Source organism: Melozone crissalis, unplaced genomic scaffold (genome assembly GCF_028551555.1).
Source record: "Melozone crissalis strain CALT ecotype California unplaced genomic scaffold, PUWL_Pcris_2 ptg000081l_1, whole genome shotgun sequence".
In the NCBI taxonomy this organism is placed as follows: Eukaryota; Metazoa; Chordata; class Aves; order Passeriformes; family Passerellidae; genus Melozone; species Melozone crissalis.
The window spans coordinates 5,166,682-5,181,127 of record NW_026535858.1 but is presented as its reverse complement, the minus strand read 5'-3'; the positions used below and the strand labels follow the sequence as shown (position 1 = coordinate 5,181,127).

The following is a 14,446-nucleotide window of genomic DNA, read 5'->3' as shown; positions in this document are numbered from 1 at the left end:
GGAATATTCTGGATCTTGGAACCCTTGTGCCTGTAAAGAATAAACTGACCAAATATTCTGTGGGCATAAATCTGTAAAAAATACTGAATGTCTTTTAAAAAGTAGCAACCACTCAACATTACAGTGTTGCTTTAGGACCTGATCCTGAGCATAATGCACACACTGCATTCCTGACTGCCTTTAGTTGGGATTCTTGGCATGGACAGGGACAGAGCTGAGCAATTGTGCAGCTCCCTGCAGGATCAGGGGCTGCACTGCCCTGTGTAGGGGATTTGCATTGTCTTAATAACAGAGCTTTCAAAGTTAGGTTCAGATCACACTATTTGGAGCTTAAAGATAGAAACCTGGAGCTCCCAGCCTTTTCTGGCTGTAGTTGGTGAAGCAGCTGACTTTTCCCCCCAGTTCTGTCTCTAAACCATCAGCTGCTGCCCATTTCTGAAAGCTGGGTCCTTCTTGTGCAGCCCTTCTCAGGACGCTGTGAGTCGGAGAAGATCATTTCATTCCTGCAACGTTTGGCTGTGCCCTCTGGTGGCTAATTTAACATTTATACCTTGGGATATTGTTTGGAGGCTATAGTCCATATTAGTGCATAAACCTCCTGTTTCAAGTGCATAAAGTTTCAATTGTTGTGTTGTTTGGGGATTTTTTATATAAACTCAGTTTTGGTTTCCTGTCCTGTATTTTCACTTCATTTCTTCCTACCTTATTCTGCTTCTTCCACTTGGTCCTGTTTCTTTCCTACTGATTCTTAAATTCCCCTTCTCCTTCTTGACTTGCTTTTAGTAGGACTCAGTCATTAAAGTCTGTGAGAACTTACTCAGCCCTGTGAAATCTGCAGCAGTTCTGATAGAGTAATTTATATCAATTACTCTCTTTTTCTCCTTGAAGTCAAATATGCCCAAGCCGAGTCCTTCACACCATTCATTTCTGTGAGAAGCCCATTCCCAGCCCATTTGTTCAGTCCCTACCCAGCTCTGTTCTCTCCAGCTGTGACTTTTGTGCAGTTAAAAAAGCCAGGCAGGTGATCAGCTCCTCCTGCACCCTGTAAATTATCTTATCATAGGCTGCAATAATCATGGCTTAGTTTTATAAACTTTGTAGAATGTCAGCACAGAAGTTTGTCTCTAAAACGTTAGAGATGGTTGTGTTTATCATTATTTTATACATGTGGCAAGAGTGCCTGGGTACTGTTGAATTATGGATGATTTTCTCTTCTGGCTTTCCTTGCTCTCATTATCAGTCCTGCTGTGTCTTTCCTGCAGTGCAAGTGAAGATAGCCAGCAGTTATTTTTAGCCTTAAAATTTTATATTGTATTTATAGTTTCATCACCCTGCCTATGAACATTTCATACACTGGTAAATCTCTGCACCATTTCAAGCAAAGAAAAGAAGCATTATCTATCAGAAATATTTCAAATAAAATGCAACGTGAATTTAGAGTGCTTGAGCTTTATGAATTGACTTTCATTGTCTTGTTTGATCTTCCCTGTTTTCCTTGCACTTACACATAGGAATGCTTTGTGTCTGCCTTAGGGAAAAGATCTGAACTCCAATTTCCCAAACTTAATTTGGGAGGTTTTTTTGCTTCATTTATAATACCAGATTAGAAATTCAGTTTGCAATGTGATTGTTGGTTCATTGCCTGTTACATTTTCAGCTAAAGCCTCAGCACCTTTAACACTCAGTATTGCTTCTGTGCAGCTGATGGGAAATGTTTGGCATCTGTGGGGCTGGATGATAACCATGCCATTGTGTTCTGGGACTGGAAAAAGGGAGAAAAGCTGGCAACAACCAGGTAAGGATACCCACGGGTTAAAATCCCCTCTGATTGCTTTTTTTCTGAATAACCTCATTCACATTTTTCCTATGAACAAAGAAATAAAGCAGAACTCCCCTCTGAAAGCAGGATGGTGTTTCAGAGCAACATACCCAGATTAAAAACCTGGGGATGCACAGCCCAGTGTTTGGAAATTGTGTGAACTATTTCTGTCAGGAGTTCTTATCCTTTCTGTTGGGAGAGCCACGTTGGCACTGTGGTTTGTTTCAGGCTTTTCAAGTGAAGTTTAATATTTTCTTCCAGTTTTGTGTCCTGGCTTAGGGCAGAAGTCACCAGAGGTGTCATTTCCTTTATGTATTCAATGATGTGCTGGGTTCCATCAATCACCAGATCACTTTCTAAAAAGAAAAAAGAGTTCTCTCTATTCTATATAAGTATTTCAGTCACTGCTGATCCAGCCTTCCTTCTGAGCCAGCTTTTTCTGAGCCATTTGCTCTTCCAATGGCCAATGGAAAGCTCAGCTGCTAACCTGACAGTGAAGAGTCCTTGGTGCTTTCCTGAAGGGAGCAGTGCTGGGAAGAGAATTGGATCAAAGTGACATGTTTGCTGTTTTGTACTCAACTATTGCATTGCAATAATAGTTATTCAGTGTAGGAGAATCAAACTTCTGAGAACCTGCTTTCTGTCTCAGCCTTGGACAAAATAAGCATGCCCCTGGTCACCAGGACTGAGCAGAATTCCTGTGAGGATGGATGCATGGACCAGAAAGGCTAGGAGAGAATTCCATGTGCTCTCTGCAACCATGTAATGTAGCACTGCTCAGTAGAAATTGTTAGTATAGCTGCAAAAAAGTGCCTGTGAAAGGTAATTTACTTTGATTACTATATGGTGACGTGTTGCAGAAGAAATGAGATTTTCTGGTGGCAGCAGTCTCTGTTAGTAGTGTACCATTAGTGAAGAAATCAGTGTTTCACTCCATGTGTGTGTACCACAGTCTGTTAGCTATACAATTTCACCTCAGACATCCAGTTTATTAGGCAGTGAGGGTTTAAATCCTGTCTAAAATCTGTGCTGCAGGCTTTGCTTAGCAACAGCCCTGGCTGTGCTGTGAAACGTGACATTTTCCTGGGCTTTGCAATCCCAGTTCTGCTGTCCCCAGACAGATTGTGCTTGACTTGCAAGCAAAGAAATACTTTCTGTATTCCCACGCTGACCTTTAAGCTTTTAAAAACAAGATAATGATAAGCTGTGTCACTGCCTGGTGCTGCTGCTCCCAGGACAGATAAAACATGGAGCACTTGGGTTCTTTTCACCATGTAACGCTGCATGTACCCAGTGCATCTATTATTGCTCATCTGTTATCTTCAAAATATGCAGGGTCCTCACAGAGAGCAGAAAAATGAATGTATCTTCTAAAACCTTGCAGTTTAAACCATTGTTTAAATTTTAGCAGTGCCTAAATGCAACTCCCCTGTCCTGGTGAGCACAGGAGGACAGAGAGACACAAAAGCCCTCATGTGGCCTTTGCACACAAGAATAAAAGAACATCTCCTTACAATCATATGGACCCATATAAACCTGAAAAATGGGTGTCCATTCACCATATACAGACACTCATTGTGGTTATTCTGCAGTTAGATTTGCTTTTTGTGAATGTTCTTTTTGCTTTATCTTTCTAGGCTGATTTATTTCAGCATGACTTCTCAGCTTTTTGGGTTTTTTTTGGTTTTTTTTTTGTTGCAACATTAAGAACACTCTTATTTATTTGCTTTAATTGTTTCAGAGCTAAATTATGCAGCTTGTTCCCCTGTCCTGGCTTTCCTAACTCCTGTCTAATTCCATTCAAATTCTTGTTGAGTAAGTTGGAAGCAAACACCTCAGCACTGCAGGATGATGCGCTGCAGATGTCAGGGGTGGCCAGGACTGGTTTGCATCCAGACATTCCCACTAAAATGGAATACTGACCCTCAGAGGGGTTTCAGAACCACGTGATTTTCTACATCTGCTGAGCCTGTCAGGAAAATGTGACTTAATCCTTGCACAAACCTGCAGATTATAGTGAAAAGCTCGTGCTTCCTGCTTTGGGGGTTTGTAAAACACTGACATGGATTTAATTAATGCTTTACACCTGGGAATAATTTTTCCTTTGATAAGACCCAAGCTTGAAAATTCCCATAAATACATCAACAAGCATAACTTTAGTTACCCAAGAACTAAACCTGGAGGTGAATGTGCTGCTGAGTGAACTGCTACAATTTTATAATTCGTGATTTTGTTTTCCGTCTTGAAGCCCACAGATTAAACACTTCCTCAATTTTCCTGTCAGAGTATCTTTTAATATTTATTGAGTTCTCATGCACTTAAATACTTATCTTGACCTTTATGTCTTCTCTTAATTGCCTTGACCTTTACTGCCTGCTCCTTTGTTATGACTTAAATGAACTGAAATTCAGTGGGAGAGGATTTTTATTCCCCACATTTCTGTAGTCCCCACATGGTGTGTGCTCAAATTCTCCTGCCAGCTCCATGAGGCAAAATCCCAGAACTAAACCCTTGCAGATTAGAAATATGGCTCTCTACTTTTTGCTAGATCGGGAAATGATTTATATCAATGATTTAATTAGTTTGAAATCTTAAGTCATCTTTTGCCAAGCTTTTAAAATGTCTACTTCTATTGCAGGGGCCATAAAGATAAAATATTTGTAGTGAAGTGTAATCCACATCATGTGGACAGACTAGTCACAGTTGGGATGAAGCACATCAAATTCTGGCAGCAAACAGGTACTGTATTGAGTATTTTATATTTTATTAACATGGGAATTTGTGAACATTTTTAATACAGGAACATCATATTCCCAGTTTAAGAATTTGTTTTATTAGTTAAGCACTTTTCCAATTACCAAAATATTAAAGGGGTTAAACCCCACCTCTGAGTCAGCAAATGTCATAATATTCCTTCCTCCTTGGAAAGAATTTCCAGTTAATTGTGTTTAGATTCTAATCATAACATTAAGGCGTTCTCCTAAGCAAGCATCCTTGGCTCCCAGAAAATCAGGTTCTGATTGAGGATATTTTTTATTCAGGACTGGATTTTTTGCTCTTCATGACTTTTAGATGTGTACACCTGACACAAGTACTCAGAACAACTCAAAATTAGGTCATTTCAAGAGCTTCCTACACTTCATACCATAGTTTAAGCATTCAAATGGTTCAGTTGCTCTCAGATAAATAATTTTTTTTCTGCTTTTTTTTAGTCTTTAGGTTATTTTTGCAGTGATCACGTAGATTTGCATTGCTGTTTGCCAAATTCCATGGTGGGAATGTGCATTAAGCAGCATCTTGCTCCAAGAACAGTTTCTTTCCAATAAAAATGGTGATTTTTAATTCAGATTTGCTCAATGGAGTGGGGAGTTAGTGTGGTGTCAGCTGTAAAGCCCACATTGCCTTGACACAAGGCCACCTGTACAAATGATGTTTTGTGATTTATGTGTATTTTTGCCTAAGCGTTGATTCATGGCCTCATGGCTGCTTCTGCTTTCTGACCCAAAGCAAGGCTGTGGTGATTTGGAGGAGCAGACCCTGCCATTTATTCTGCAACCTGCTGCCAAAAGCTCAGGGTGCCAGGGGACAGCTGAACCAATCTGCTTGGGGTCACCTCTGCAGAGAAGCAGCATGGCAGAAGCTGCTGTGGGCAAAATCCATCCTGCCAGACTGTGGTGGTGTTCACAGGGGTCTGAGGGTGAGGGAAGAGACGAGGATCTGACTCCATGTTTCAGAAGGCTTGATTTATTGTTTTATTATATATGTTATATTAAAACTATACTAAAAGAATGGAAGAAAGGATTTAATCAGAAGGCTAGCTAAGAATAGAAAAGGAATGATAACAAAAGCTTGTGTCTTGGACAGAGAGTCTGAGCCAGCTGACTGTGATGGGCCATTAATTAGAAACAACCACATGGACCAATCCCAGATGCACCTGTTGCATTCCACAGCAGCAGATAATCATTGTTTACATTTTGTTCTTGAGGCCTCTCAGCTTCTCAGGAGGAAACATCCTAAAGAAAGGATTTTTCAGAAAATATTATGGCTACAATAGACATTGCAGTAGTTGGTTTTGCACAATACAATTTGGTGACAAATTTATCTCCTGCTGGGGAAGGCAGTCTGAAGACCTGAGGCTGATCTGCTCCAGAGCTGTCACTGCTGCGTTCACTTTCTTTGGTTGTGCTTTTCCCTTCTGCATTTCCATTATCAGGCAGCCCCAGGGGATCTTGGGGTCAAACATTTGTCCTGTACAGCCCAAGCAGAGCAAGGCCTGTGCTGCTCTTGCAGGTGGAGGCTTCACCTCCAAGCGGGGCACGTTTGGGAGCGTGGGGAAGCTGGAGACCATGATGAGCGTCTCGTACGGCCGCGGGGAGGAGCTCGTGTTCTCTGGGGCTGCCACTGGGGACATCTACATCTGGAAGGAGACCCTGCTGCTGAGGACAGTGAAGGCCCATGATGGACCTGTGTTTGCCATGCATGCACTGGACAAGGTATCTGTCACCTTCTTCACCTGGATTTTTGTTGTACTGATGGATTTTAAGGGTGTTTGCGATTAAACAAAGCCAATAGGAATGACATCTGTTATTTGATAGACCTGGATTTGTAAGCACCCTGTTCCATGTGCTGGTACCTGACCAGCAGCTTTCTGACCTCTAAAAATTCAGAATTTATTTCTCACTCTGCTCAGGAGTGTGGTTTTCATGTTTGTGCAAACCACAGGGAGTAATGGGTAACATTCATTTCCTCTTCAAGCTGATCCCAAAAACATTTGTGCATTACCAGTTTCCAAAATATGAAACATGATCTTTTAATAATATTATCATGATCTTTTAATAATATTATCATTGTGTCTTAGTCAAGATGGCAGATAATGTCTTGATTAAGACTCGGAACCCAAAGGTTTTGGGTTTTGAATTAACTATTCCAGATAACAAAAGAATTCTCTTTCAGTTGCATCAATACATCTATAAAAGAAATTATGGCAAAATATTTGCATCACACAAATGAGCTAAGGACAAAGTTTTGCCCCTGGCAATTTGAAGATAATGTTGATAATGGAATGTCCCTTTTGAGGTTATGGTTTCAACTGTAGAAGTAAAGGATGAGAAGAATGTTAGCTATTAACATTTTTATATATCAAGGTCAATTAAGATCCCCGTGGCTCAATCCTTTCTGGCCCTAATTGATTGTTCCCAGCTTTACTATCAATTTTTCTGTTTGATCTTGGCACTGAAAATCCTCTTCACTTAGATTTTTGTTGGTTAGTTATTTATGCTCTTCTGCATTCACTTGGCCCAGATAATCTACCCAGGGAATTAATGAGAGAATTGGTCCCTGATGCATTATTAGAACTTGGGCTGAAGCATCTGTTAAGTCAATTGAATTTGGAATAACTTGAGAAGCTGTTACTGCCAGCCATTGCCTCTTGTAAGGGTAAATCACATTTTTCCATCCCCTGTTCCCACATGCAGGCAAATGTCCTGGTCCAGCATTCCTGTTTACAGCAGTGTGTGCTCCATATGGTTGCAAATCTTTATAACCCTAGAAAAGCAACTCCACCTCTTGTCCACTTGAATTTTTCCCTCATAGGTACAGACTCCAGTATTTTTAGTTTGACACATGAATAAAAAGCAGGGGAGGCTTTATTGTGCCTTTGGCCATGTCCTTTTGAATCTCTCCCTGAGTGCTGACATTTGTGTGTGTTCTGCTCCTGTGGCTGTGCAGGGCTTTGTGACGGGTGGAAAAGATGGAATTGTGGCCCTATGGGATGACATGTTTGAGAGGTGTCTGAAGACATATGCTATCAAAAGAGCAGCACTCTCTGCTAGTTCTAAAGGTATTGGCTTCCAGTGTGTGCTTGGAGGGTGGTAAATGGCAGTAAAGGGTGGGGACTGGGTGTCACATCTCACCAGAAGCCAAAGGGAACAGCAACACACACCTTACTCTGTGCTGGAGTGTTCTGGCTTGATCCACAGAAGATGTATTTCTTGTATTCCTTGTCATTTATAGTTTGTTTTGCTATTCCCTCCTCTGTTTCATGACATTGGGCTTTGTTTTCATTGGTGAAATGATTTTAAGGAGAAATGTCCCCAGCCTTGAGTATGGTAGTTCCAAACTCAGTCCAGTTTCCTTGGCTGGCCACATTCCCTGTGATGTGGAAAGACCTTTAAATTCCCCAGGCCTCAGTGTGGAAGTCTGGAAAGGGATATTCATATGGAATCACAGCATTACTCTGAGGTGCTGGAACTCCCTCAGTCCCTGTCACTGTTCAAGCAGTGAAATATCAGTCACTGTATTGCCACAGGACAGACAAACTCCCCTCCCTGCATTACTAAGGAATCCATGGATTATCTGGCAGTTTGATCAGGCAGTTTTATCTCATGTTCATGATTTTGAAGAGATTTGAATTATATATAAACTGCAAGGAGTATGAAATTTAAAAAAACAATTTTAAATCTGGCATTCTTCAGGTTTGCTTTTAGAGGACAACCCCTCCATCCGAGCCATCAGCCTGGGACATGGGCACATCCTGGTAGGAACTAAAAATGGAGAAATCCTTGAAATTGATAAAAGTGGGCCCATGACTCTGCTTGTTCAGGTACTGTATGGATCTGCCATAGCAAACTATTTCCTGTATTTTTATGAAGTGCTGGTTCTTTGGTGTTCTTTTTTCAGTAAATTTTGATCACATGAAGTAATCCTTCAAATTTGTCTTGCCTGCATGACTGCATATCCAAGATGTGTGAGGTTGTGTTTTATAAAACATTGAACTCATCCACTAATGCAGATTGAGAGCAGTAAGAAATTATTTAACCTTGATATGCAGTGCCAGCAAACTGTATGCAAGCTGAAGGAAAGCTGGAAAAAAGCAGGAAGAGTGATTAACAGCTTGGAAAACTGAGAATATGAGGCAAGATTAAAACAAAATATTATGTGCATTTTGGGCAAACAAGGATCTAAAAAAGGACATAAAGTTTGAGGATTAGCCAATCTTAGGATTTCAGGATAAAGTCCTGTTTGGGGTGTAACTGTTCCCTATTAATCTCGAGTTTGGAAAGGAGAATACTGGAAGAGCAGGAATTACAGCCAGTAATAGTGGAAGGGAGTATGGAAGAGTGTTTTAGACATCTGTTGGGGGGACAGAGCAAATGCTCAGGTCTTTTGGAATGCAGAAAGCTTTGGAGAGAGGAGATGGTGAAGGCTTTATGTGGAAACCCAGGGTGTAGGGAATAGTTCTTTGTGTGCTCTGGGGTGCCCTGACCCCCAGGGGAGCACTGACTTTGACCCTCATTCATGGAGGAAGTTTCCTAAACTCCAGAACAGATTAGAATCCATAAAAGTGTGAAATAGATTATAGAGAGTAGTGTAGGTGTATCATTTGTTGAGAAATTTAGGTTTGGGGATTTTTAGTATGTTGTGGGTGGAAGCAAGATGGAGGGCACAGGATGGCATCCTGGGTTTCTTCTTCCTCCTTCTTCATGGGTTTGGGTGATGCTTTCTAATTGAGCAGAAAAGTCCCCTTTGCAGCCCTTTGGGATCAGTAATTGGGTTAAAAGGGAAACAGTCCAGATGTCAGTTCTTAATTGGATAGTTCAGTCTTAAAAGACCATGGAACAGAGATTGTTGGCCATTTTGTGCCTTCTAATGAAAAGCTGCCCAACTCACAGCACTGAGACTGTTTTACTGATAAGAAGTTATAAACACCTGAGTCTGAACATGAGCTACCATCTCAAATGCCTTCAGTGCAGACCCAGAGAAACCAACAACTGGTACCCCCACAGCTTCACTGCCTGGGACTTGCAAAATGAGGCAGGGCAAGGTCAGACCCTATTGCACAGCCCCACAGGCATTATTATTATTTCCTCTTGTGTGGAATGCTTTCCTGCAGGGCCACATGGAGGGGGAAGTGTGGGGCCTGGCAGCTCATCCTCTCCTGCCCGTGTGCGCCACGGTGAGCGACGACAAAACGCTGCGGATCTGGGAGCTCTCAGCACAGCACCGCATGCTGGCAGTGAGGAAACTCAAAAAAGGTAACTCTGCCTTGGCCTGGGCATCCAGGGATCCCCTGCTCCTGGAGCAGCTCCCTCTCTGCCTCTGGGGCATTTAATTAATTGCCTAGGCAAAGGACACGGTCGTTAAGAAATTGGGAGCGCAGGAAATAAATTGGCTTTGGCGTGTGTCAAGTCAGTGCAAAGGGAGGGAAGAAAAAGGACTGTAATCTATTGTAATGAATAATAATAAAATGAACTTCAGTCTCTTTTCCTCCAGTTTCAAGGGGAATGAGTTGACCTCAGAATCACTTTCCTGCCTAGGAATACTTGAGGCCAGTATGTTGCTGACATAAAAGAATTTCCTTATGAAGATAAAAATACAATTTCCTGCATGTTGAGTGTGACCATGTTCACAGGGGTCCGAGGATGAGGGAAGAGATGAGGATCTGACTCCATGTTTCAGAAGGCTGATTTATTATTTTATGATATATATATTATATTAAAACTATACTAAAAGAAGGGAAGAAAGGATTTAATCAGAAGGTCAGCTAAGAACAGAAAAAGAATGACAACAAAAGGCTTGTGTCTCAGAGAGAGAGTCTGAGCCAGCTGACTGTGATTGGCCATTAATTAGAAACAACCACATGAGACCAATCCCAGATGCACCTGTTGCATTCCACAGCAGCAGATATCAATGTTTGCATTTTGTTCCTGAGGCCTCTCAGCTTCTCAGGAGGAAAAATCTTAAGGAAAGGATTTTTCAGAAAATATCATGGCTACAGTTGAGCACAGTCATATTTTGCTGTCAATATGATCTTTACCTGTTAAACCAGCTTCTCAAAAATTAACTCTTTTTCTGCCCTCTCCTCTCTATAAAATTAGATAAGCTATGTTGAAATGTTGCCTTCTCAAAATCACTCTTATTTTATTAATTCATTGATATCTCTCAGGAAATTTTAAATTGTTCATTTTCAGTGACAAATCTGGAGCACAGGAACCCTTAACTAGCTGGGGGAAAACAGAGTTAGATTTTTTTTTTTAGGGGTGGACTTGGGAATGGATGAGGGTAGCTGTAGGAGAGTATGTCAGGAATAATGCTGAGGCAGAGATACACTGCCTTTAATGAATCTTTGAATTTTGCATCCGGATTTCCTTTCTCTATGTGTTTTGGGTGGGGTTTTTTGTTTTATTTCTGTCGTTGGTGTGTTTAGAATGTGGCTGGAAGGTGGTATTTACAATAAACCTGTTTCTAAAGAGATTAAATCATTGTCAACCCTGTAACGAAGCATCCATCACACCCCTCTGTAACATATCTTCCTCAAGAGATAACAAATCCGTTTTAAAATCACATAGTTGATGTAGAAACCTTCCAGTTGCAGTTCATTGATGGTTTTCTCAGCCCCAGCTTTTCTGACAGGCTCATTTCCGTGTGCCTCCTCAGGCGGGCGCTGCTGTGCCTTCTCTCCCGACGGGAAGGCGCTGGCGGTCGGGCTGAACGACGGCAGCTTCCTGGTGGTGAACGCCGACACTGTGGAGGACATGGTCTCCTTCCACCACAGGAAGGAGATGATCTCGGATATAAAGTTTTCACGAGGTACAACCACGTGATAAAGTGGAAGAGGAGTCTTTATCCTGCAGTTTGTTTCTCTTGTCTAGGCAAGGTTGAATGTCCCAAAGGAAGGCTGGCTTTGTGTGTGCTCCATGTATTAAATACTCCACAATTCCATGTGGCTGCCCTAGAACAGGCCCACCCTGCCTGGTGAATTCACTGCAGTGGTGAAAACCACACCAGTATCAGTTCATTTACCCTTTAATAACCTCGGTGTCTCCTCCTTGCAGAATCAGGGAAGTACCTGGCTGTGGCTTCCCACGATAACTTTGTGGATATTTACAACGTCCTGACCAGCAAGAGGGTTGGCATTTGCAAAGGTGCCTCCAGCTACATCACCCACATCGACTGGGACTCCAGAGGTAAAGTGTTGGCCAGGGATACAGACTGGAAATACCCATAAAGTGGAATAGCAGGAAACTGTTCCCCTCCAGTTATTGAGATCAACCACTGATGCAAATGCTGTTTCCCCACGGAGCACTGCATGGATCCAGTGCAATTACATTTGTTGGTGTCCAATTTCCTTTCCTTGCTGAGCTCTGCATGGCAATCCCTGCAAGAAGCTAGAGCCTGATGGTCCCAGCTAATTAAGTCCAGCAGGATCCATAATGAGCTCATGCCAGTGAGCCTTCCCAGAGCAGCTGGGATCTGTGTGAGGCCCCCTGTGTGCCTGAGCTCTGTCCCTGCTCTTGGCCAGCCCCAAAACGTGCTGTGAGCCAGGGGCAGCAACCACAGCATCTCTGTGGGCACAGCAAACTTCCCATCCCAGGACAGCTCAGAGTGGAGCTGGCTCTGCCTCTGGGGAGTGCAGGAGGGATGGGAGTTGGCAAAGGTTCCACTTTTGGCAAAGCTGCCTTGTAAAATTATTAGGAAAATTAATAACACATCCATTTATTTTGGACCTCCATTAGTGTGATGGGGAAATAAAGCAAAATATTCCCTATCAGCAGAAACTGATTTGCTGTGCAACAGCAACTTCTTAAGGATATTGGATGGTATTTAAAATATTACTTCTGCATTAATCAGAGTATAGGACCCTTACAAGAGTGATTCAAGCCTCTGTGTTACTTTGGCTATGAATAACTCTCTAGAGGATAATTTCTTAATTTACCCCCAGAAATCTCTTCACTCAATCAAAAGAAAGTTTGTAGTTGTCGCAATAATTATTAAGATTCATAACAAACTCTCCTTTTGTATCCAGGGAAGTTATTGCAAGTCAATTCTGGTGCCAAAGAACAACTATTTTTTGAAGCACCAAGGGGGAAAAGACATATTATAAGAATTGCTGAGGTATGAATTGTGGGCTGGATTATTTTTACTTTGAAAATTAATTTAAAGAATTGTCTTCAAGTGGTGTATTTTTTTTCATTTTATAATGCTTTATTTACAATGGTTAGAATTAGAATTACTTAGTAATTCCACAGTGTCTTTCCTAGCACTTGTAAATGGCAGAATGTGCAGGTTTCTGCTTGTATCTCTAAATTTATTTTTATTTATTTATTAGAAGCCATTTGCCAAAATCCTCTTCTCAAAGCCACCTGGTTTTGCACATGGGCTATAAACCACTTTCAAACAGCAGGACCTGGCTTTCCATCAAGCTGATTATTTGTGACAGAATTTTACATGACTAGAAAATTGCCAGTGTTTAGCACATCTGAAAATCTTCAGGGAGATTTGTATCCAAATCATGCTCTGCCTTGGAAAAATGGGAATGTTTAAAGTGTTAAGCCTTTTGATGAAGATGCACAATTTGAATTAACAGCACAGTTTCTTAAGAACTGAAAGCATTAAAATGAAAATGCCAAACATAGAAAATTTTACACATGAAAATAGCATGTATTTGGTATGTTTAAAGTAAGCAGCCTTCTTTGGGGGAATTTTACTGCAGATAGAGAAGATTGAATGGGACACCTGGACATGTGTGCTGGGTCCCACCTGTGAGGGGATCTGGCCCATGCACAGCGATGTCACCGTTGTCAACGCCGCCAGTCTCACCAAGGACAGGACCCTGCTGGCCACGGGAGACGATTTTGGGTTTGTGAAGCTCTTTTCCTACCCAGTGAAGGTAAGAAGTGTGTGGGTTTCAGTGCTGGGAGAGGAAAGGAAGGAAGGAAGGATTGCTGGGTGCCAGTGGGGGTGTTGTGTGCTGCAGGGCCAGCATGCCAGGTTCAAGAAGTACGTGGGGCACAGTGCCCAGGTGACCAACGTGCAGTGGCTGCACAACGACTCCGTGCTCCTCACCGTGGGCGGCGCCGACACCGCCCTCATGATCTGGACCAGGGAGTTCCTGGGCATCCAGGAGAGCAAGCTGGTGGACAGTGAAGAATCAGACACAGATGCAGAAGAGGATGGAGGTAAAGAGGATTTCATTCTTCCTTGCCTTAATCAGAGATCCACACATGCATTTAACTTGCTAAATTTCAGTGTAAGGAGAGCTTGGTAGGATTTGTTTCCTTCCTTTCATTGTTGTTCTCTCCTGTCCCACTATGAAACAAGGGTAGTTTGTTTTATTCCATGTTTTGTTTTTCTAAGGTTATGACAGTGATGTTGCAAGAGAAAAAGCAATTGACTACACCACTAAGATCTATGCAGTGAGCATCCGAGAAATGGAAGGCACAAAACCCCATCAGCAGCTGAAGGAGGTTTCAGTGGAAGAGAGGTATGTCCCACAAAGGCTTTTGCTTCCATGTGTGCCCTTTTGCACATCTCTTTTCATTCAACTAGTTAGTCCTTAGAAATAAGACAGGAATTTTAAAATTCACCAGATGACATTTTTATGTGAAGGAGGAAAATGGACATGTTTATGTGAAGGAGGAAAATATGTGTATATGACACATCCCTGAGTGTTGTGTTCTCTTTTGGCATTCACATGAGCATTGATATTCTCTCCTAACCAGTGTGTGTCTGCAGCAGAGCACTTGTGGTAGTGGTGAGCTTGTAAATATTTTGTGGTTAAGGCTTTGGGTGTTGCTTTTATTAAAAGATTTTCAGTCACTTGTAATTGTGTTGGGTTGTCACTGTTAA

The 14,446-nt window shown here is 41.9% G+C and overlaps 1 protein-coding gene across 4 annotated transcripts in view; it reads left to right on the top strand.

The window, feature by feature from the left end:
- Positions 1-14,446, top strand: part of EML6 (EMAP like 6) — a 90,818-nt gene that overhangs the window by 53,772 nt on the left and 22,600 nt on the right. For all 4 annotated transcript variants that reach the window (XM_054290377.1, XM_054290375.1, XM_054290373.1 and 1 more), the window contains exons 16-27: positions 1,702-1,795; positions 4,458-4,558; positions 6,110-6,312; positions 7,547-7,658; positions 8,293-8,420; positions 9,711-9,852; positions 11,255-11,407; positions 11,653-11,784; positions 12,624-12,712; positions 13,311-13,487; positions 13,575-13,776; positions 13,955-14,081. In XM_054290377.1, the coding sequence (XP_054146352.1) occupies positions 1,702-1,795; positions 4,458-4,558; positions 6,110-6,312; positions 7,547-7,658; positions 8,293-8,420; positions 9,711-9,852; positions 11,255-11,407; positions 11,653-11,784; positions 12,624-12,712; positions 13,311-13,487; positions 13,575-13,776; positions 13,955-14,081 (1,660 nt within the window). The remainder of the gene's footprint in view (positions 1-1,701; positions 1,796-4,457; positions 4,559-6,109; positions 6,313-7,546; positions 7,659-8,292; positions 8,421-9,710; positions 9,853-11,254; positions 11,408-11,652; positions 11,785-12,623; positions 12,713-13,310; positions 13,488-13,574; positions 13,777-13,954; positions 14,082-14,446) is intronic.